Source organism: Anopheles aquasalis, chromosome Y, assembly GCF_943734665.1.
Source record: "Anopheles aquasalis chromosome Y, idAnoAquaMG_Q_19, whole genome shotgun sequence".
NCBI classification, from domain to species: Eukaryota; Metazoa; Arthropoda; class Insecta; order Diptera; family Culicidae; genus Anopheles; species Anopheles aquasalis.
The window spans coordinates 1,297,086-1,319,045 of NC_064879.1; the positions used below are offsets into that span (position 1 = coordinate 1,297,086).

At 48.3% G+C, this 21,960-nt stretch overlaps 2 protein-coding genes across 3 annotated transcripts; one reads left to right on the forward strand and one right to left on the reverse strand.

Annotated features, from left to right (window-relative positions):
* Positions 1 to 13: 13 nt before the first annotated feature.
* Positions 14 to 1,272, reverse strand: LOC126579658 (neuferricin homolog). Its single transcript, XM_050243164.1, has 2 exons — positions 879 to 1,272; positions 14 to 790 (listed from the first exon to the last, which is right to left on the reverse strand). The coding sequence occupies exons 1-2, from the start codon at positions 1,162 to 1,164 to the stop codon at positions 282 to 284; spliced, it is 795 nt and encodes a 264-aa protein (XP_050099121.1). The 5' UTR covers positions 1,165 to 1,272; the 3' UTR covers positions 14 to 281.
* Positions 1,273 to 1,828: 556 nt separating this feature from the next.
* On the forward strand, positions 1,829 to 15,122 carry LOC126579660 (tumor necrosis factor receptor superfamily member wengen). 2 transcript variants are annotated; one of them, XR_007608458.1, is made up of 6 exons: positions 1,829 to 2,242; positions 5,839 to 6,335; positions 6,435 to 6,624; positions 9,307 to 9,462; positions 13,302 to 13,656; positions 14,885 to 15,122. XR_007608458.1 is itself a non-coding variant. In XM_050243167.1 (5 exons), exons 2-5 carry the CDS (start codon positions 5,925 to 5,927, stop codon positions 13,508 to 13,510), a joined length of 966 nt encoding a protein of 321 aa, XP_050099124.1. In that variant the 5' UTR covers positions 1,829 to 2,242; positions 5,839 to 5,924; the 3' UTR covers positions 13,511 to 15,122. The 2 variants fall into 2 exon arrangements, 1 of the variants encoding a protein (XP_050099124.1); XM_050243167.1 differs by having other exon boundaries at positions 13,302 to 15,122.
* Positions 15,123 to 21,960: the final 6,838 nt, after the last annotated feature.

Genomic DNA, 21,960 nt, shown 5'->3' on the forward strand with positions numbered 1-21,960 from the left:
ATAATAAACGCTCTTAGATTCATAACTCCTCTCCATTTATTGCTTGTTTGCCGCGTCCGACGCCGAGGTTAAGAGGACACGAACTACGGTGCTGATTCCTGCTCGCGTTTAAGTCTTATCGAATCGAATGTAACCCTCCAGGGCTTAAGGCTCGCATTTCATACTCGCGGTGAATCTTTCGAATACTGTCTGTTGCTAGTGTGCGTAGAATGCATGTAAAAGGACACTACTAATTGCACTTGGGTCATGAGTAAGGCATGTTAATGGAAGGTGGAATTCTTTCATTGCTGATCAGGTATGACGCAGGATTCTGCGTTTTCGTCGCAGTTCGGAAAGCGGACGTACATCGCCTGGTCCGTCGCATCGTCTGGCAGACAGGCGCAAAATTGCATCGCATGACCAGACTCGTTGAGACCGGGCAGCACTTTCCGGGGTCGGCCCACCCACGCCCGCTCTTGTCCGGTGCCGCTGCGATTGGAGCACCAGACGCGCGTTCCGACCTCGACTTTCCACTCGACGTTGCAGGACGGATATTTGGGGCCATCAAGCGCGGCCTGGGCGGCCGCTTTCTCCACTCGCGCCCGTACCAACCGCAGATACTCGGTCTCCCCGCCGGCACCATCGAAGTACCGGCCCGCCACCTTCCCTAGGTACGGGTATGTTTTGTCGTAAAACTCTTTCCACGTGAGCAGCTGCTGCAGCTCGGCATCGGTAAGCCCGGACACGTCGCTCAACTCGTCGCTATACCGCTCGAACTCACCGGTCACAAAGGAACGCGATGCATCGTGGCCTGTTATGTTTTGATGAAATAAAAAGAATGGTAATGAAATTTTAGCTAACCCAAGGTAGCAAGGGAACCGGTTGCTGTTCCTACATACCTACGAACATGTGGTAGGCTTCGCCGGGACCATAGTGTTTTGCGCCTTTCGTTACGTCGTACACGTGTCCCAGGATAACGAGGTAGAGCGACTTGCTAGTTAAACCGTTGTGCTCCAACAGCTCAGCCTCGCTGAACAGCTGCTCGGTGGTCTGCCGTACTATTTCGGGCTGACGAAAGTAGGACAACCCACTGTAGGTAATGAGCAGATAGCAGAAGATACTCCCAGCCACTGCTAGAAGGATGTGTCGGTAAAACGGTCTCCTAGTTGGTTCAGGAACCGCCATTCGAACGCCGGAAAACCGCGGTGGGTCTCAAGAACAATCCGGCGCCCTGGAATGTTAACAAAATGGTAAAACAATAGGGTAAACAACAGATCTGCCCCCATTCACGTCTCACTGCGGGATTTCGCTGCCTAAGGTTGGCAACACTGTTCAAACTGCTTCGGGTTTTCACTTCGGGTTTTCACTTCGGGTGTTGTTTTATCGTTCTTAACGCGGAAATCTGAAAATCTTTAAGTAAATATTTTTCAAATGTTTAAAAATAAACCAATGAAATTAAAAATGAGTATCCGATCGATTAATTATCTTTCATTTCATTTATTTCATTTGTGTCCGATGTTACTGAAGCATACGAATAATATTGATAAATTTCAAATAAACCACACTTATCTAGTTAATAGTCTTCAGCTGATACATCATATGAGCACAATTTGGTGAGCAATATTTGGTATAAACTGTGATAACATTATTTCATTTCATTCAATTTCTTCTTCTCTTCGGGAAACCTTATACTGTGTAAAACGCGTCCCGTTGTCCTTGTGGTTTAGGGTTTTCTCTCGGCCCTGGATACAACGTGAGTTGGCGGAGGAAACGAATGCGCAAACGGCTGATTCAAAATTTAGCTACAAGAAGTTTAACGCCGGTCGGAGAATCAGTCGGCTCGCCGAAACGAAACGTCGCGGTCGTGGTCGTCGTCGTCGTCCTGCGTCATAAGCACGCATAAGCATAAGTAAATCTCCCTTTCTTCACCATTCGCTTCGTGCGCTCGTTGTTCGTGTGCGCTGAGATGCAGGCTCCTTAGCTCATTCCATTTAGCAACGGCCATTAGGTTCGCTTGATTAAGCGTGGCGGTTGTGGTGGTGCTGTGTGCGGCTATTATACGTGTGTGGCAGAACTCGTGAACTCTTTTTCCCTCCACTTATCGAGAAAGCGTCTGGTGCAATCTTTCGTCGTCGAGATGTGAATGCCGCGCGCGGGCGTAACCCACCATACACACAACAACAGCCGATTGAATTCCCGCTACAGAAGAGGATATATTGCGACGAAGTACTAGTGAAGTGACGTGTGCTGCAGCAGTACCGAGGTGAGCTGATAAACATCGCCTTTTGCCAGGGGATCGCCAGCATCCAGCAGGAGCGTCGCTTTTCAGCGAAAGAGTGTTCGGGATCGGCACCACTATCCAGGAGCCGCTCTCTGCGGTAGCGTCGCGACTTCAATCAATCCCGCCCGTCCATTGACTGTCTCGCTTGCCACTTGATTGATGCGTTGCCGCGTCGCCACCCATCAAACGTGTTCTACATGTCTCCACGATCAGCCTCCCAATATGCATTGGTCCTTGAATTTCCTGCAGCATGGGCGCGTGAGCCTCGTGAGTTGAGTAGCATTGCAGCGGCGTCAATGCCACCGTTTCTTCGATGGTTCACAATTCGAAGGATTAAGCCAGCTGCAGCTGGCGTCCTCTAGACAGCCGCTGTACCAGGTTTTCCGGCTTTCAGGATCGTCGGTTTACTGCCTGGTTTTGCTTTTGTGAAAAGTACTCTCGTGGTGTGTGTTTTGAGTGCATACGAACCCGCACACGTATTGTGGGCAGAGGGTCCCGCTGCTCGAGAGAAGGATAAAAAAAAAGATAGAGGGAGAGAGAAAGAGAGAGAGAGAGAGAGAGAGAGAGAGTAAAGAGAAATAGGGGAAAAGAGACAAGCAGAAAGACAAAGCAAAACAAAATCGGAAAACAAACAGAAGAAAGCAACAGACAAAACCCACAAAACTGGTCAATCAAGCTCGTCAGAGAGAAAGCCGAGCTAAGCACGAAGAGAGAGAGAGAGAGAGAGAGAGAGAGAGAGAGAGAGAGAGAAAGAGAGAGAGAGCGAAAGAGGAAGGATAAGAACCGGCCGTGGGAGTAGGGGCGCAGCATTGTCACGTGGATTATCACAAGCCACAGATTGGAATCCGTCGTACACCAGACAGTGGAGCGCTTGAGCGTGAAATGTCGCGGTTCCTTGTTGCATTAGCGTTGTTTTGGGTTGTCCATGGGCGCGCGTGCCCGCCGGCTCGTCGGTTTAATCACTGTTCACGGTGTCTGGATGCTACACGCTTATCACGCGCGTTCCTGTAGCGGTGTGGGGGGTACAACCAGCAGCAGCGATTCGCCATCGTGGTGGGAATAATAAGAATAATAATGGAGCAATTGGGGTGGGTGGTCGTGGCTGTTGGAGGTGCTGGTACGCACCCGAGACAGCGTACGGACGCGCGCTAATCGTCCGATGACGCCATCTGTGTCCGGACCAGTCCCGAGAGGACCAACAGGGATGGAGGGGTACTAGCTGCCCCATCCCCCCCCCCCCCCCCCCTCTAGGAAGTTGAGATCATCACCTTCCTGCTTTGGACGGGATCATCGTCGGTCAGTCTCGCATTTCTATCCCATTTGGGCGAATCAAGTACCGTAGCTCTAGAAAAAAATTCTAGATATATTGCTGTCACTTTTTCTTATGCTGCTTCAATTGGTTTTGAACGTGCTACTATCAAATCGGATTCCTTTTTTATCCTAATAACGTACGATGGAGAAGTTGGCGGAAAATAATCACCAAAAGTTTGCTTCGTCCATCAACATTTAACGTGTTAAAAGTTGCTGGTGCCGCTTCCTCAATTCTATACCATCTTAATTAATTGCTCATTTCAAAAGATTCTTAACTCACAGTTCGCTTTGGATTCGACCAATTTCTTGGTCTAAAGTTTCATAGTTTAGTAGCTTAGATTCTTATAGGGCCCTATTCCAAGAGTATGTCTGTTAAAAGGGACTGCTTTACAACTCTTGAAAACACTCAGCATTCCTGTTTTGAATTTGTGAATGAGCTGCTAATTGTTTTGTAGTCCAATTACACAACAATCTGTAAAAAAATTCATAAAAATCACAAAAACCTCCAAAAACCAACAGAAATAGTTTTTTCCGGAATTTCCGGATTTATTTGTGTCCGGCTCGTCGTTCGGAAAATGAACAAAATACACAAATCATTGGAGAAAACTTTAAAACATTGGAGAAGCTCGAAAAACTACTGTTAACTCGCGCGTTTGTCACTCAAATCCACTTGGTGGTTCCTAGAATGTTCTACATTCCTTCCCGCCTTCCAGTAATCACTCCGCGTAGATAGCAACTGGTTCTGCCTGGCGTGTGTCCCTGATAACTGTTATAACCGGTAGAGAGGTATTTAATTCATATACAACAGCTAGGCTTTATTTGCGAATAAAAAAAGAATAAATTTGATCATAATGGAATTCCCTCTAGTCGCCAGCTGAGCTGAGTTGTTTTTTGGGTACCCATATTTTCCTATTCGTCACAGCTGCCATTGATATTTCATTCATAGTTCATAAAGTTCATGCCGAGTTTTTTCAACAGTTGTAAACCAGTCGTTATTGACAGACAGACTCTGGGAATAGGGTCCATAATCTGCCAAAGGCCTAGTAGCATCCTACTACGTAGCGAACGAGCTACGAGCTGCTGCTGCTGCTGCTGCCACCTGCATGCGTCAGAACGCACACGTCGTTTCCCCTCGTACGGTAGCTGATGAGAGCTGCATTTGTGCAACAATTTGTGCTCCACTGCTGCTGCCCTAATAATAGGACTGGTGCGGGAGCAGCTAATGCAATTTGCGGCGCGTGCAGCAGCAGCAGCAGCCAATCAGTGCAGCGCCGCAACCCAACCTGCCGTACATCCAATCCTTTATCTACACCCGTCCCTAGAACCCCGCGTCTCCTTTTTGGTTGATTGGATGATCGTATCGAACGGACTCAACAGAACCACCGCGGAGCATGGCTATTACTGGGTGCGCGTGTTTGCGCAAAATCTGTTTATCTGTCTTGATCATACCTACCCCGCGTCCCCATTATAGATGGTGAGGGTGTGCGGAGAATGAAAGGGGTGAAATTGACGGCCGGATCCCCGCCATGGGTGTGCCATTCGGATTTGGAAAGGGATCTGCGCTGCAAAACGCTCATGAACACTGCGATTTGGTTGAGCGTGCGTTCGCCACACTTCCGCTGACGCGCGAGTGAGAGAGAGAGAGAGAGAGAGAGAGAGAGAGAGAGAGAGAGAAGATGTTAGAAAATAGAAATAGTTAATCGTTGACCCTCTACCACCGCTACGATCGCCTCTCGCTCATATGGTCAAGCGCGATCGATTCTCCATCGATACCTCATTCAATCGCTCCATTGTGCTGCCACTTACGTAAGCCCTCCCCATCTCCAAGCTCTTCCGGTGTGGACCGATGATTGCGGCTCGAAACAGGAAGTGGGGCTCGACTTCGTTGCCGTCGTCGTTGCCGTCGTCGTCGTCGTCGTGGTCGTTGCAGCCGTACAAGGCCAACCCTTCCATGTGATTGAGTACGACACGCGCCATCACTAGCACCACGCCAGCAGCTTGGGAGTTCTTGAGCTGTCCCCTGATTGCGCCTCTCTCGTTGCTCCAGCTCCCTTGTTTCTTTGGCTAATCAATGTTCGTTCGACCAGCGTACCAACGAGTTGGCGCGTGCCGTTCCGGTTGCCCTTTTGTCTCCTTGGCTCATTGCCCGTACCTGACCTGGTGCTGCTGCTACTGCTGCAGTGTCCTCTAATGAATCCACGAGAACCATCGGAATCGTTCATCTCTTTTTCTCTTCTTCTTCTTCTTCTTCTTCTTCCAACTTCTAGCAAAACTGTTGCTTTAGTTAATCTACTAGACTAGACACTAGATACAAACACACATAAAACAAACAGAAACAGAGACGCTTGTCGGTATGCCACCGGAATCGATGGCAACACAGCAGCACCGTGGCAGCAGCCGCTGCTGGAGCTCTCACATCCGGCCATCGTTGCTGGTGCTGGTCGTCGCGCTTTCGGTGCATCTGCAGTCGACCGCGGTGCTCGGTGCCGCCTGTCAACCGCGCCAGACGCGATGGGATACGGTGGCGGGCGGTTGCGTGCCATGCCAGGTGTGTGCCGATCACGAGATCGTACTGCGACCCTGCCAGGACTACATGGACACGGTTTGCGGTACGATGAAGGATTTGGCCGCCAGCAACCGGCACCTGCGCTCACACCTACCGCTGCCCGATCTGCCACCGTCGCCGTCGTCGTCGTTACCAGAGGACGACTCCGCCAGCTCCGACGGTGTACGGGCCGTGCATGGTAACCACCACTGGAAGCAGGTAGAACGCCGCCACCACTCAATCCAGACAAAAGTCCTTTTTTTCCTAATCCCCGATATCAATCTCTCTCCCTCTTTCTCTCTCTCTCTCTCTGTATAGGAGCGGCGAAAAGAGAACGGCGTCCAGCTGCACCGGAAGCGCACCGACACCGAGGAGATCCTGTGGGATTGGCAGATCGCCTCGCTACTGCTAGCCGTCGTCGGTTGCCTGCTGTTCCTGCTGGCGGCTGCCTGTGTCGCCCTCAATCAGAGCCGCCAGTGGCGCCGCATCGAGAAGCACTTTGACGCAGGTAAGCGCAACGGTTGACACACCCAACCCCCATCAAACACACACACACGCACACATTCCAAGGGGTTTTGAACTCGCCGGATCGCCGGTGCGCGATCGGTGCCGCCCAGGTGCAGAGCGGCTGTCCGGCTGCGGTTTCCGGTGCCGGCACGTGATGCGGAAGTGGCAGAATGAGAATGCCGCCCGCACCGCTGCTGGCGGTGAGTGGAAGGGGAAGGGATGGTGCGGCGGCCGAGTTACAACGCGCGTGGATGGCACGCGCACCACTTGCAAGCCCGTTTGCTCTTCCGGATAGGGGTTTCATCGAGTGTTTCGGATTACTCGCTTTTTTTTAAATTTTTTTTTTATCATATATAATGACGGACGAGCCATTTCCTTCACTATCCATCGCTATTATCCCGGGCTCGGTTGACTCGCTTTTTCTTCTGCTGCTTCTTCTACCTTTGTCGGATTTTTTAACTCAACCCCCTTCCCAGTGCGATTGACCCAGTTCGAGCGCGACGTCGCCACTTGCCTGTATTTGGAAGTGAAATGGAAATGGATCATTGTGTGCTCCGTCTCCCCCCCTCCCCCCCCCCCCCCCCCTCACACGCGCACACATAAACTGAAGTGAAATTTCTGCAAAAAATAGAAGGCAACTCTTGCCTTCACTCTTCCAGTGCGTCCAAGAGCCCCAGAGCTCTTATTCCAGCCCTTTATTGGTATCTGTGGTGCTGACGTCGCAGCCAAAGCCAAATATACATGCCCCTGTCGGTCGGTCAGGTCAAAGCGTGCCGTCGTGTGGGCATAGAGACAGCGCGCAATAACGGGGCCACCGGAAATCAGTAATATATCAACTCGTAGCAAAAGCATCGAGGCGGTTTTTGATGATCTTGAGCCCTGATGCATCACGTGGTTCGACGTATGCTGTCTAGATGCCACACACTCGAACGGTTTGCATTACACTTCTTGTCTACATTTCGTTTGGTTTGGGCGCGAGCGAACTTCCGGTTCCGGTTTTTGGGTGGGATAAAAGATCTAACAAACAGAGAATCAACACTAGAAGACGACTGCACGGAACACGACGTGAAGGAACGTCTGTAAAATAGTTCTTTGTAAGTTTTACGGCTGTTGGAAAAACAAGGAATAAGAATAGAATGGTAGGAAATGAAAGGGCACAAGGAAATATCGGTGTACTTGTCGCTGGTATACGAAGGTACAGTTTTCGGACGTAAGGACGATGTCGTTTGCCAGGGACGCTGCCAGCTGGTGTACAGGGTTACCAAATTCACGTTGCTGTATTTTTCAAACCGCTCGTAATATCGACGCCAAAATTGTTGTAGTTGTAGTTTAATATAATTTTTGCAAGCTACCAAAAGCATTTGCGCCTATGTTTTGTAGATTTCGTTTTATCGTGATGTAATTCAAACATTATTATTATTAAAATCACAACCTTCAGCTATACTTCGTGAGCTTAGTCACCTTAAAATGATCAAAATGTTTGTGCAACGCTCCATTAATCGATACAATGGTACTGGTAGCATTACAAAACGCTATGGAAGTGGACCAAAAAAAAAACCGCAACATCGCCAGAAATGATTCGGAAAGTGAAGGCCACAACTCAACGAAAACCGCGGCGCAGTCCATAAAAACCTCGCAAAAGATATGAAAATTTCACTCGATCCTATGCAACCCATAATGAAAAATGAACTCAAGGTTGAGCCTTACAACTTCCAAAAGGTTCACAATCTTACACCGTGACAAAAAACGTTCGGTGCGAACGAGCAAAGGAGTTGTTGCACTTGCATGAACGTGGCGAATTTTCGAAGGTTGTGTTCTTCGATGAGAAAATTTTTCAAATAAATCAGTTCATAACCTCTAAACACGATACTTGCATTTGAGCCTAAGTACGGTCACTCGTAGCAATTTCCCATCACAATTATCGGCTTGGACCGCTTTGACCGCTAATGGGAGGTCTTGAAGTGTTTTCATCGATCCTGGAGTCAAAATGAATGCGACACGTTATCGACAATATGTTTCAGAAGGTGCTTTAGAGTTGTGGACACGTAATCATTTCGGTCGCAGACCACGGACAATCATACAACACTCGGAATCGTCTCATAAAGCTCGTGCGAACCAAGAATGGTTAAAAAGTCATTTTCGATTTCGCCAGACGCATATACGATGGACCATTCCGTCTGGTCCAAGTTAGAGAGCAAGGTGAGGACTAAAAAATAAGCCAGAATGGATGCGCTAATGTAATCGATTGTACAAGAACAAGCCAAAATACCGCAAGATCATATTCGTGCAGTATTAATTTTTTTTCGGACCGTTAGAAGGTTACAGTCGAGTCAAATGTAGCCACATTGAGCTAAAGCGAATAGTTTCTGAAAATTTGATTATTGTAAAACAATGTTGTCTTTGAAATCATTGCAAAATCATTCCAAACAAAAAAGTTATAGTGTTTGAATAGGAAGAACTTCATGTCAGTAATCCGGTACATTCTAATTTTTTTTATGGTACACCCTGTACATAAATACGGGAATCCCAGTAGAGTAAGGATTTAGGACGAGCTGTTCGTTATGATGAACATCCGTCGTGGATGGGAGAATATTGTATTTTAACGGGGCATCCTACCGTTAACTCGCGCTTTAACGCTCCTGAACTTAAAGGTGTCCTTTTCTTCTTCTTTTCTGTATCGCAGATATGGAGGCACTATCGGTGCAGCTGGTGAGTCACCTGGCGAGCATGCAGCACCTCGAAAGCGGCCCGATCATGCTGGAAAACTTCGACAACAAGCGGCTGCGCCCGGCCAGCCAACCGATCGAGGTGCGCTGCGTCTATCTGGATCAGTTGCTCGGTAAGTCGGGATCTTTTTATAATTTTTTTCTTTGCTGTCAGTACATATCTACGTGCCGGTTTTCGGTACTTCCGGCCCCCCCCACACCCAGTACCCCTTTGCGTGGTAACCACGCAGTTGAACCGGGGCGAAGAGCGCAAATTTTAAAAATAAGCACGCCCTCCTTGAAGTAGTAGCACGGAAGGAAGTGATGACCACACACTTCCACACAAAAACCCGACTGCTACCCCGTCTCGTCTCACCCGGTACTCGATCGCTGCTACCACCTTGCGTAGAGCACATTGCGCTGCGGTGCGGTGCGCTGCGCTGAGATTGGATAAAGTTACGACACACGCAGGCACACATGCATGCCTGCGTGAGGCGGATCCTGTCGACCAACATGTTCACACACTCTCCCTCTCCCTCTCCCTCTCTATACCCTATCCTTCACCCCCACGCTCTTCCGGACAAGCTGTTTGCGCTTAGCTCTCTCTCGGCCCTCTGTAGGTGGCGAATAAAAGCAGTGCCAGTGCAGTATGGGGAGAGCCAGATCAATAAAATTAATTTTACTAATGTAAAACACCTACATCCCCATTCCGTACACAACCCCGTGCCGGTGCTGTCATCGCACTGTGGGTTCGGGTGAGGATGAAGAGACCGGCCCGCAGTTCGGCGCGATGACAGGCCCGCATCGCCCGGTCATCGTCAGAGTAAAACCTCCACAAACTGGGCAATGAAGGGAGAGTAACGGGAACAGGAGGGCGACGCGGTGGCGGTTTGTTGCGGAGAATACGGAGCACTAGCGCCAAAAGAAGTAAATCAAAGGCGTGAGGGCGCGTGGGGGCGGGCGCGCGCGCGCGCTCGCGATACAATACGGCAAAGCGGCACGCGAATCCGCAATTGCCAATCTCCCGGGAACGGGCTGTTTGTGTGAAGATTCGGTTCCCACTCCGAAAGGGTTTAGGCACGCGATGCACGCGATGTTGTGTCGCCCGCCCTTAAGCTGGCCACTGCTTTGTTGCATAATGTTTCACGCCTCCCCTCTATTCCATCGCCCCTTCTAGCCCTGTTTCGGTACCCAAGGTTCCTCGGGGTCATCCAGCTAGCGAGCCACGGCCGTGGCGTGGTGGCGATACAGGTCAGTGTGGAGCATGGTTGACCGCAATGCGTCACACACCGTGGCACCCAGGGGAACTTCACCTTACTGGGGTCGTAACGCAATCATCACACCCGTGCAAACACACAGACGCACGCTAGCTGTTAGGTTGCAGAACGCGTTGGCCAGAGGAACTAGGCCAGAGAGCTCTAGCTCGCCCTCCAAAGCGCTAGAGAGTCCATGCCCACCCGCCCCCGGGGGACGTCCGTGAAAATGTTCCCGTGGAGTTTTTGATTTTCCATTTCAACAACACTCCCTTCCTTCGGAGCGCGCTGGCAGTGTTGCCCTAAAAATAGCATTTCAGCTTGGCGTACCGCTGGTTGTGCTGCTGCTGCTGCTCGTGCTGCATGCCAGCTGCTAGCGTCGCGCAAACCCTGGACCAATGGTTGGTAACGAGACGCAGACGTCGGTGGGCCGTCCGTTTGTCGCTTGGATCCTTGGATTGACGCAGCCTGTGGGCAGCTCATGGCACCCGAGAGACACCCGGCACCCTACGTGCAGGTATTTGCATCGGTTCTTCGGATTGGATTTTCTAGCGTCCCGCTCTAAGCTCTGGGAAACCCCCCGCGGAAAATCGGTCGACGTACAGGGTTACTGATAGGAAGGGTTACAGAACATGTTTTTGTGTTAAACTATTTCTTATTGATTTGAAAGACGAAATTGTTTTAGAACAATCAAATTTTCAGAATAGTTTCTGACTTTACTTTAGCTCGATGTGGCCACCTTTCGTCTTCACTATAGCCTTCAAACGGTCCAAAAAAAAAGGTTGCTGCTGCACGAATGTGGCGAATTTCTGAACGTTGTGTTCTATGATGAGAAAAAAATCCCAATTGAGCAGTCCATAAACTCTCACAATGGTCGTGTTTACATACCCGAGGGATCATACGAGAAATTGAGCGTACGTACGGGCCATTCGTAGCAATTTCCCATCGCAATAAATGGTTTGTGGCGCTGTGACCGCTGATGGGCGCTCTCCAACTGTTTTCATCGATCCTGGTGTCAAAGAGAAAGCGACACATTATCGAGAAAATGTTTCAGAAGCTGCTTAAGACCCGTAGACACATGCATTTTTCGTTCGTAGATCGTGGACGTTCCAATAAGACTCGGCACCATCTCATAGAGCTCGTGTGAACCAGCATGGATGAGCTGAGAAAAAAAAAATTTACGAAAGTACGATTGTACGAGAAAAGGCCAAAATAACGCAAGATCACATTCGTGCAGCATCAACTTTTTTTTTATCCCATTAATTGCCATCACAATCGGGGGGAATCTCGAAACCACATTTTTGAGCAATGTTAACACACCTGATCCAACTTCCCCTTTTCCAATACACGACATTTCATTGTAGTGGATCGTAGAACCAAATAGCAATGCGGCACGATGTAAATGAACCACGGGAGGATTCGCATTAGTTCCACGTATGGGATTCTGATCGTTGATTGCATTGCTGCCTTCGTCTTTCGCTATCATTAATCCTTTCTCGTTGTTCTTGAGATCTTGATTTCGATTTTCAGACATACGCAATTGAATCTGTAAACATGCTTGATCCCGTTGCTCAAAGGTCTGGTTTCTACGGATTATCGCCAGTCTTTTTGAATTTCGACTGCGCACTCCTTTACTTGATCTTCTGATTGCAGGCATTTTTTCTGTCTATGAAATGACTCAACTAAAATCAGATAGTTTTCTATTTACCACATATAGTTCTTGATTCAATCCAAATTAATTTCCAAACTTAAATCACGAATCATCGTTGGTTTGCTCAAACCAATCGCTCTTTGGTCTGATGGAACTAAAAAATTAGAAACTGATTTTGTGGACACTAAAGAAAGTACCACAGTACACAACGATGATGATCAAATTAGAGCAAGAATATCGATATCAACGCAACGCCTAATATCGAATCAAGTAGGCTGTGAGGTGGAAATCCGGTGCAAAATTGAGTTCCAATTTACCATTAAAGGACACAACTTACTCAAAATGTTTAATCATATAAACATAACGTAGAGCAAGACTAATTCATCGCGCCAAGAATAAGTGAAATCGGCCCTTCCGTTCTCAAGTTATGGGCGTTCAAACTTACGAGATTGATTTTTATATATACAAAGATAGTTTAACACAAAAAAGTTATGGTGTTTTGAATCGATAACACTTCAAATCATTTACCCTGTAGAGCCCAGAGTATAAAGCGTCTCTGTGGTCGCAGCCATCAGTGCAGCCCCACCTCACTCTTGCTTTTGTTACCCGCAAAACAATCCGTTTTCTTTTTTCGAATCTTCATCATTTTTTTTTTTGTGGGAAAAGCCTGCAAAGAGAGAGAGACAGCGAGAGAGAGATGCACCAAGGCGATAAAAAACAAACAACAACAAATGTGCAAAAAAAAAAGGCGGCGAGCCAAAAATGCCAAACTGCGGAATGGTACGCCACTGTCAGACCTTGCGTGTCGTGATTGCAAATGCATCTCAGCCACCGCTCAGGGGACTAACGGGGCAAGGCGTGGGCATGTGATGTTGCAATGATGGACGGGGCGGGCCGAGAGACACGAACAGCTAGTGCCAGCAGCTCACGACATGCCCCGAGAGGTGCGCTGTGCATCCTAATGGGCCAGCAGCAACTGTGCAGTCACTCCCTCGTACCTCATACCTCACGTTACAATCCTCACTCTTTCTCTTTCTTTCTCTCTCTCTCTCTCTCTCTCTTTTCGCAGACGAACACTGTTGCCAAAAAGTGTGCGATCGGCCGTTGCTGCGGAGCCCGGCAGCTTGCGGTTCTAGCAATGGCAACAGCAACGGCAACGTGTACATCGAGGATTCGATCGATCCGCCGATTAAGCAGCCGGCCCAGCCGACCCTGACGGTGGCACTACCTCCTCCTCCGCCATCACCGGCATCCTCACTCCCGGCACGGCTCTACTGAGAACCTGCGCTGACCGAATGATGAGCGCAGCAACCGCGATGCGACATGCGACGAGCGCGTAGAAGCAACAGCAGCAGCAGCAGCAGTAGCAACAGTACTTCGATCCCGACATTCGGTGTTCAAATCCTGTTGCAATCGGGTTAAAGGTAGGTTTTGGGGATGGTGCGGAAACGAGAGGTTATTTGTTTGCCCTTCCTTAGAAGTTGTGCATGCACGCAAAAACACAAACTGTTGTAGAAGCCGCCTACATTATGTACAGATTTGTTTAAGCCCCCAAAGAGAGAAAGAGGAAGAGAGAGAGAGAGAGAAAAGAGAGAAAGAGAGAGAGAGAGAGAGAGAGAGAGAGAGAGTGAAAGAGAGAGAGAGAGAGAGGAAAAAAAATATAGAGAACGTAAGAGATTGTCGAATCGAACGATGTCCTAGGCACCCCCTCCCTTTATCCTCCCTCACCACGTAAATGGGGGAAAATTGTGTAAGTAAGTGAAACGCCATGCATTGTTAGCATGTGCTATATATGTATATGTGTGTTTGTGAGTGTGTATGTGTGTGACTACTCGAGTGCCTTCACTCACGTGCCTTCGAATTGTATTGTGTATGAACTGTGTAAATACTAACCAAGTGACAACGAGGAACGAATGAACGAATGCCGGAGCATAGGAGAACGCATATAAAAAGATGAAAAAGCAAAAATAAAACCAGCACAGTAGCAGAAAGTTCAAACAAAACCCACTAGCAGACAGGTGAACGAAGGCGACCCATAGAAATGTCAGTTGACCGGTAAACTCAAACGATGATAGAAATGTAAAGCAAATGTCGAAGTACAGTATAAGCAAACGATACTAATCCAGTCCACGCAAAACGCAAAACCGAGCAAAGAGGTGGGCAAAGAAAAGCATGGTGCAGCGGATGACGAATACGAAGCGTAACCGGAAGATAGAAGATAGATAAACAGATAATGATAATTCAACCGAAAATGGCGTAAGATGACAGGAAGCATAAGAAAATGAGAAACCTCAGACGATGTGAAAGGAGGAAGAAGGAAAAGAAAGAGCGGTGGAGGGAGGGGGGGCGAGGGGAGAGAAAGAGTCGAATAGTCGATAAGTTCCTTGCTGTCGAAATGTCGCACCGTAAGACCCTGGTAACCGAGCGCGTACAAAATGAAATGGTGTTTGGCATAATAATTCTTCGCTGCGTTGTTCTGACATTTTCTGTCTGTTTTTTGTTGTTGTTGTGCGTGGCAACACCCGTACGTTACCCGAACCAGTCAGCTCCCCTTTGTCTGTCTTCATCATTTTTCCATTCAACTCCCCGAACTCGCGGTGTGTATATTTGCTATTATTTCTCCGTTTTTGCTTGTTTTGTCAACAAAATAAGGAAATATCCTATTTCGAGGGAGTCGTGGGTCAAGGGGTACACGCAAAAGCCAACGACGAACCACCCGTCCCCTACATCGCCATCACCCTTTCCGATCCGACTGCTATCAGCGCGCATCACTGTAACCGAAGGAAGGAAGAGATGTTTAAGATCGCGAACCATACAGTTTCTGTTGTATAAGTATGCTAGAAATGGGGGAAGGGGGGCGGGAGGGTATCAGTATGGGAAGCTTAATAGTTTAACAATAAATTAAACAATAAAACAGCAAACGCAAACTGTTATGGCGCATTGGAGCAAGGAGCGCTTGTTTTAGTCTAACACCCCCCCCATACACACATGCCCTTCTGTGGACCCGTGCCATTCAAGACAGGTTCCTCCGAAAATGTTGCGGAACAGGGAAGGGAAAACTGGGTAGCATCACACGCCAGGTTGCGTCAGTACGCGTCGGAATTCTTCCAGCGCGCTTTCAGTGGCGCGCTTCCGCCACTAATCTAGATTTGGTCACGGATGACGGACCGCGTCGGCCGCTAGCATGAATGGGCGCACTTGTTTCCTTCGAGAGTGTTCGAGCCGCACAGTACAGTAGCAGCAGCAGGAGAAGGTATGCGTGTGGAGAATTCGACCAGACCATCTGCCTGGCCCTGGCGCGGTTTCGGTTCCAGCCAGCACTGCGACGAACACAAGGGACGTGATCGGACTACATGAATCCAGGGCCGGTGCGTGACCGCGGCACACCTGCCCAGCTACCTAACCAGCATCGGCAATCCATCGGTTTGCTGGCGGTAACTTACTCGGCGGCTGTCCGGTGCCAATCGTTCACAGCAGCTGTAGCACGTTCTCCGCCAACGACAACTGCTACACTGCCTACTGGTGCAGTGCTGGTATGTTCGGTTTTTTTGCCCGTTTGATCTACTTCTCCTGCAAAGAACATGAAAGTGGCTACCCACTAACACTCCAGATCCAGATCCTCCAGAAGAGGAAGTTCGATCATGCTAGTCTAGCGAGCTTCCGGGCAGAATGGAGTAATTTGTGTAGCATCTCTTCCTCATGGAGAGTTTCCAAAACCTTCCTACACCAAGAAATGCAAAGAGATAGCTGTTGCTGCTGTCATTAGAAGTATCTTTTCTCGTCTTCTCCACTGCCGGGCAAAACCATTGCGCTGTTGTTGTTGTTGTTGTTGTTGTTGTCTCCTGGTCGTTGCCGAGGTCGATAGCCGCACACAATGCTCTCGCTTTTCACGAGGAGGGCAACTATTTTCGTATTCTTTCGGGGAGGGATTTGTGCCTGTGTATGTATGTGTGTTGCATTAATGTGACCGAAAATTGACAACGAATGCGTCACGACACGATTTGGTTGCATCTGCGCCCGCAGACTCTCAGGCTGCAAGCCGCACCAGTGCGCTCTGCAGTGTGCTCTGTAGCTAAATGGCTCTGCTGTTGCTGCTCGCACTGGCACTGTCGCCGCGCAGGGAGCATGATCGTAAATGAGCTGTGGTACGGTGCGGTGCATGTACGTAGTGTGGTGTATCATCGCTCCGCATCATTTCTCGTCGTCATCTGCGCTGTCAAGGAACTGTTTGCGCGAAGAGAAGAAACATCTGGCCGGCTGCGTTGCTTTCTGTGTGCGGCTTTTGGTGTGCACACGATCTATATGGCGTGGCGAACCGATTCGGTGGCCTTGTGTGCTGGGAAATGGTTGGCGGAGACGGAAGGCTATGGCAGGGGCAGCAGCATCGCAAGACGCAACTTCATCGCTGCGTAAAAGAGGCTATTAAAGAAAAGAAATAAAGATAGTGAGAGCGAGAGTGACAGCAAAAGATATTGGGTATCTCAAGAAACAATATCTAACCTTGAAAAAAGGTGATCAAAGTTATCTTACTTCTTGTACATTTTATAAACTCATGCTTTGCAACTTGATTATATGCTACGACTACCGTATCATACCAGAGCGCTGGTACAATTCTGCTGAATAATGAACAATTTCGAATGGCGAGCGTTCATTGGTTGGTTTCCATTTTAGAACAAAAAATCACCAGCATTCTGCCAGCTTAGATGCAAGTTGGGTGGTATGGATTTTATGTTGCTTTCAACTCTTCTTCCCGTACGCAACTCCCATGACAAACGATGACACAATGACAAACGATGCTCCTATGAAAGTGTTGCGTGTGTTGCAACATGCACAACTGTGGCAGTATATACGGGTGCTTTTGCAGCAGTTGAAATATCTCGCGAATATCTTGAGAATAATTTCGCATATCAAAATTTTGGGTGTGAGCTGGCAGCATCCAAAGATATGACCTGATTTAATGCAAGAGAAACTTATGCACAAGCTTGCACTTTCAGCATAGCTAGCATGCAATGTTCAATGCAATGTTCCCATTACTGCCATGTGGTATGCAATGTGGCCGTTTCAACATTGCATAATTTTTTTTTGTTAAAGGGTTCAAAATAACTGTTTTTCCTGCCGGGCAAATCCCATACAAAAAGTCGCAATTTTGTATGGGGGCGGGGGAGAGGGGTCACACTCGTTAGTTGAGAAACTGTTAACCCTAATCCACAGTGCCGGGTCTGGCCAGACCGCAGCGGTTTTGGTTGTTGTTTTAACTCATTTCTAATCAACATAGAGACCTGAGCTTTCGGGTACCCTCCTAAAATGTCATTTTCTATCAATCTATCTTTAAGTTTTTTTTCTTTAACCGTTGACAAAAGGACATAAAAAGGACTTTTTAAAAATACACTCGTACGCAATATCTCGTCATCTCGGCTTGTATGCTTGTAAACTAGTATGCATTTTGTATGCAAACATATGTAAAAGCATACGGATCTGGCCAGACCCGAGGGGTGCGGAATAAGGTTTTAAAATAGGAGTGCGAATGAGGGTTAAATTATCTAGTGAAATATAATTACTACTGTGTCCATCAAATAATGGGATTTGCGATTTTTTGTTAAAATGTTCCTGCTTTATTTCTCCAAATCAATTTCGTCACCTTAGAAGTGATCCTCCCTCGATGTAATGCACCTTGCGCCAACAAATTTTCCAGTTTGCCAGTTCCAGTGCTTTCAGGATGGCCTTCTGCACCTTCTTCGCAGCGGCATGAATCGGCTCTATCGTTTCAAAACGGTGTCCCCGGAGGAGTTTTTTTAGCTTTGCTAATAATCAGGAGCAACACGATGTCAAATCAGTCGAATGCGAAAATGTCATTTACGAACTGAATATTCCAATATCATCAGGAAGATTTTTAGTTGTCAATTTTCGACGGTTTTTCAACAAGAAATTTTTGATTTGTGAGGCGTGAGCCTTGCCAATTGGCGATGATGGTCGCCTAGGACGTTCTTCGTCTTCAACACGTTTCTGAGCATCCTGGAAGTTTTTTTTCCCACTCATAAATATTTTTATTCAACTTAGCGGAGTGACCAAAGCCTTTTTGCAGCATTCTTTACGTATTCGCAAATCAAATTTTATGAAAATTCCTTGTTCCCAAAATTTCCTCATAGATAAAAACGAAAAATCTAATCTCAAAAACTAATCATTACTTGTGATGAATGTCAATCACAGTACTGACAACCTACAAAAAATACGAGATTTTTTAAAATTTATTAGCACTAGCAAAATGAGTATTGTTGATCACCTTATTTGATGGACACAGTAGTATATGGTTATGTCTTTGGAACTCACAGATTCTTCTTAAAAAATTAATTTATTACTAGTGATGGTGACGAACTGAGCTGTTGCTTCCTGGTTCTATTTATATTATTCCAACCCTTGGCGTCATCCTCATCTGCCCGTTGCCGATGACCTAATTCTTATCCGTAAGAATCTGCGAATTGAAACGCGGGTCGGGTTACGTCTGGAATTCTTTCGTCGCCTGGCGTTCCTTAGGCTAATTAATCTGATTCATGAATGTTACGTCCGTGTCAAGATCGTCGGATGCGAAACTGCTGCGTAGCGTCTAGACGATCTTCGAGTGAGCATTACTCGTGAAGATCGTTGGATATGCTGCCGTGGAGTGACTCCGTCCGTAACTATATGTTTATTCTAGCCCTTAGGTTTACGATTACTTCTCAATTGCGGAAGAGACTCAAGTTCCGCTTGAAACGCGGGATGGACTTTTCGATGGAACAGTCTAATTATATGCAATGACCTTCGGCTTTGCCCTGCTTTTCTGCAATAATTGTAACAAGCAAAACACGGATCCCTCCATCCCTATTATCCAGAATAATTCATGGCAAATTACAAAACCAAAAACATGAATCGGAGTGAATGCTTGTTTCTAACTTTTCGTTTGTTTCTATAACCAATTAGGGTTCTATAACCCGTAAGTCGTCAAAACGGTACCCTTCGAGAGACTCGAGGGCATCACTGACAGGATGCATTACAGGACTCCCTCGCCTAGTTCGCGTTCAGCTCAGTTTCTCCTCACAATCGCACGCTGCCGTCAACCGCCAGTGGTAGCTGCGTAATGTTTACCGCGTTTGTCCCATTCTCAGTCAAATCGCCTTCACTAATAATGAAGCAACGCGAACCGGCGAAGCGAACAAATCCAATTCGTCGGGAAAAGTCAACGATTAGTCGCACTCCGCACCCGCAACCACGGTGGCCGTACCTGCGCTGCGTGTGAACGCTGGCTGCCCCCCCGGGTCGTCCTTTTTTAAACCGTTCATCCCTCCTGCCGAGGCAGACGCAACCGTCCTGGTGGGACGGTTATTATAATGGTAAGGGCAGCACCCAAACGAGGCTCACCCTTGCTCGTGTCGTAAACAATTTGAATAAAATACCGATTTATGACACAGACAAACGCGCCAAAGTGCGATCGTGCGTGCTTCCGTGTGTGCTCGTTGTCCAATGCATATCCACATGAGCAGCGGAGAAGCTGGGGTGGAAGCTGAGATTGAATGGAGGTTAAATATTAATTAGAGCTCATCAAGCGCTGTCCGCTACAGTGCGCCCAGTGGTCTAGGGATGCTTCCCGGGTTTCCCCGGGTGCACCCCTTCGGTAACTGACTTTCCCGGCTGTCATTGCCTGCGGTCACACGGCTAGGGTTTCAATGGCAATCCTCCGAATCAGATTAACTTTTCTTTCTCTCTCTGTCTCGCTTGTTGTTTTTTATCTCCCTTGTAAATGACGTAATAGGGGTTGGCTTGTTGGAAGGATCAGCAGCTTTTCTCTCGTTCTGCTGCTTCCAAAGGCCGCCCTCAGGTGTCGTCTTTCCATTTCCGTTAGTTTGTTTTTTCTTTTGTTGAGTTTTGGCGCTATTTTTTGTAGTAGTAGCAGCAGCAGCAATAGTAGAAGGTATGTACAAACACCTACAGTTCTTCTAGCAGCACGATTCAAGCATTCGATCCCTTTCATATCCACCCGTAACCGTCGTTAAGCTCGAGATCGACCACTCCTCGCGTGTCCTTGTTCTGAGTGAACGTCGTACCCAGAAGTGTTTGTGTTTGTGTCCACGGCGTTGTCCCGTTGACCAAATTAACCATCATCAATATTCATAAGCATCTTTAAGTGGTGGCAGTGCTAGGGTGCCTACCCCTGCCTCCTTCCGCCCCCTCACAGCCTCTACCATCTTCCCTACTCTGTCTTGCTGTGGCTTTCTCTACCATCCTCCTCCTCCTCCTCCTCCTCCTCCTCCTCCTCCTCCTCCTCGTTCATTCGGTGTTTTTGGTGAGTTTCACTTTCGCCGGGCACTATCAGCGGGCTGTCAACTCAACATTTCGATTGACATCCTGGCCGCTGGACGTACCCTCCTACACCCCTTCCATGATTGGGCTCTTTTGTTTTTGCGCCCGACGACCGGTCCTTACCGGCAACATCTGCCGGACAGACGGTATGCCACCACCACCACCACCACCACCACCGGAGGAGGCTGAAAATCATTTTTCATTTTTTGCCGTACCCTCCAAGGGGTCCTGGTGCCAAGGGATGGATGATGAGAACAACAACAACAGCAACAACAATGGCACAAAACGATCGGAGGCGAGCAAAGTGATGTTTTAATTTAACTCGATTGCTAGCGATACCCTCCAACTTCCCTGCCACCCTACCTACCGACCTCCCCGCCCCCTAGAAACACCCTTCCTAAAAAAAAAAAAGGGAAAAGGAAAACCTTCCCTGCTTGTCAGATTTGACAGGCCCACCCTAGGTGAGGGTATTCTCCTTCTCCGTGTATTTTACCGATATATGAAGCCGGAGCGTTCTGGAATCCAGGGGGCGGGCGGGCGGGCGGACCAAGGGGCGCAGTCGGGTTCCAGGATCCACCACCCACAACTGTCACCAGCAAATGATTGGCCTCCTTGTGCTCCTCTTCACACACACTCACGCACTCACGCTGAAAGTGAAAGAGTGTTTTGTTGGGAATGTCGCGCGAGTCCTGGGCTTCTCCTTCTTCTTCTTCTGGGAATATAGCCGCCGCCATTGAAATTGCCACGACATAAATAATGTTGATAAAGTCGGCCAGGCTCAAAAGTGACAATAAATCATCGAACTGTTTTATTGTTACCGCCGCCGTCGCCGGTCCCCCATGACGCGCTGTACCCCCGTGCTCCTCTCTCTCTCTCACTCTCTCTCATGCTCCCTGCTCACTCACTCGCTCCAGTTTCCTTTATTCCTTGAAGTGCGACACTGGGGCCTGCTTTGTAAAAGGAAAAAAAAGGGAAGCCACAAACCTCAAATGATGATTTTATCGTTTGTTACCCCTGCCTGTCTTATGTCCCTGCCACCTCCCCCCCATTCCCACCCGTCGGGTCGTCTCTATGCCTTTCTCAGTTCATTTTGCTATTCGCCTCGCCACCAGCCAGCCCGGCAATCGCGCTCACCTAAACGGTAGTCCTTCGCAGCGTTTCCACTCGCCGAGCAATTGGTTTTAAATCAAAGAGAGAGAAAAAGAGAGACAGAGAGCGTGGCAGGCGTCATCAGCCTGGTAAAGAAGCGCAATCAATCCGAGGCAAAATGCGTAATGTGATGTCACCTCGTTCCGTGGCGCAAGGAATTGGCCGCAATTCTAAAGGTGAAGGGGGGGAGGGGAGAAAGGAAGGGCACGGGATACGCGGGGCGCGGTTTCTCCGTTTCACTGCACGCT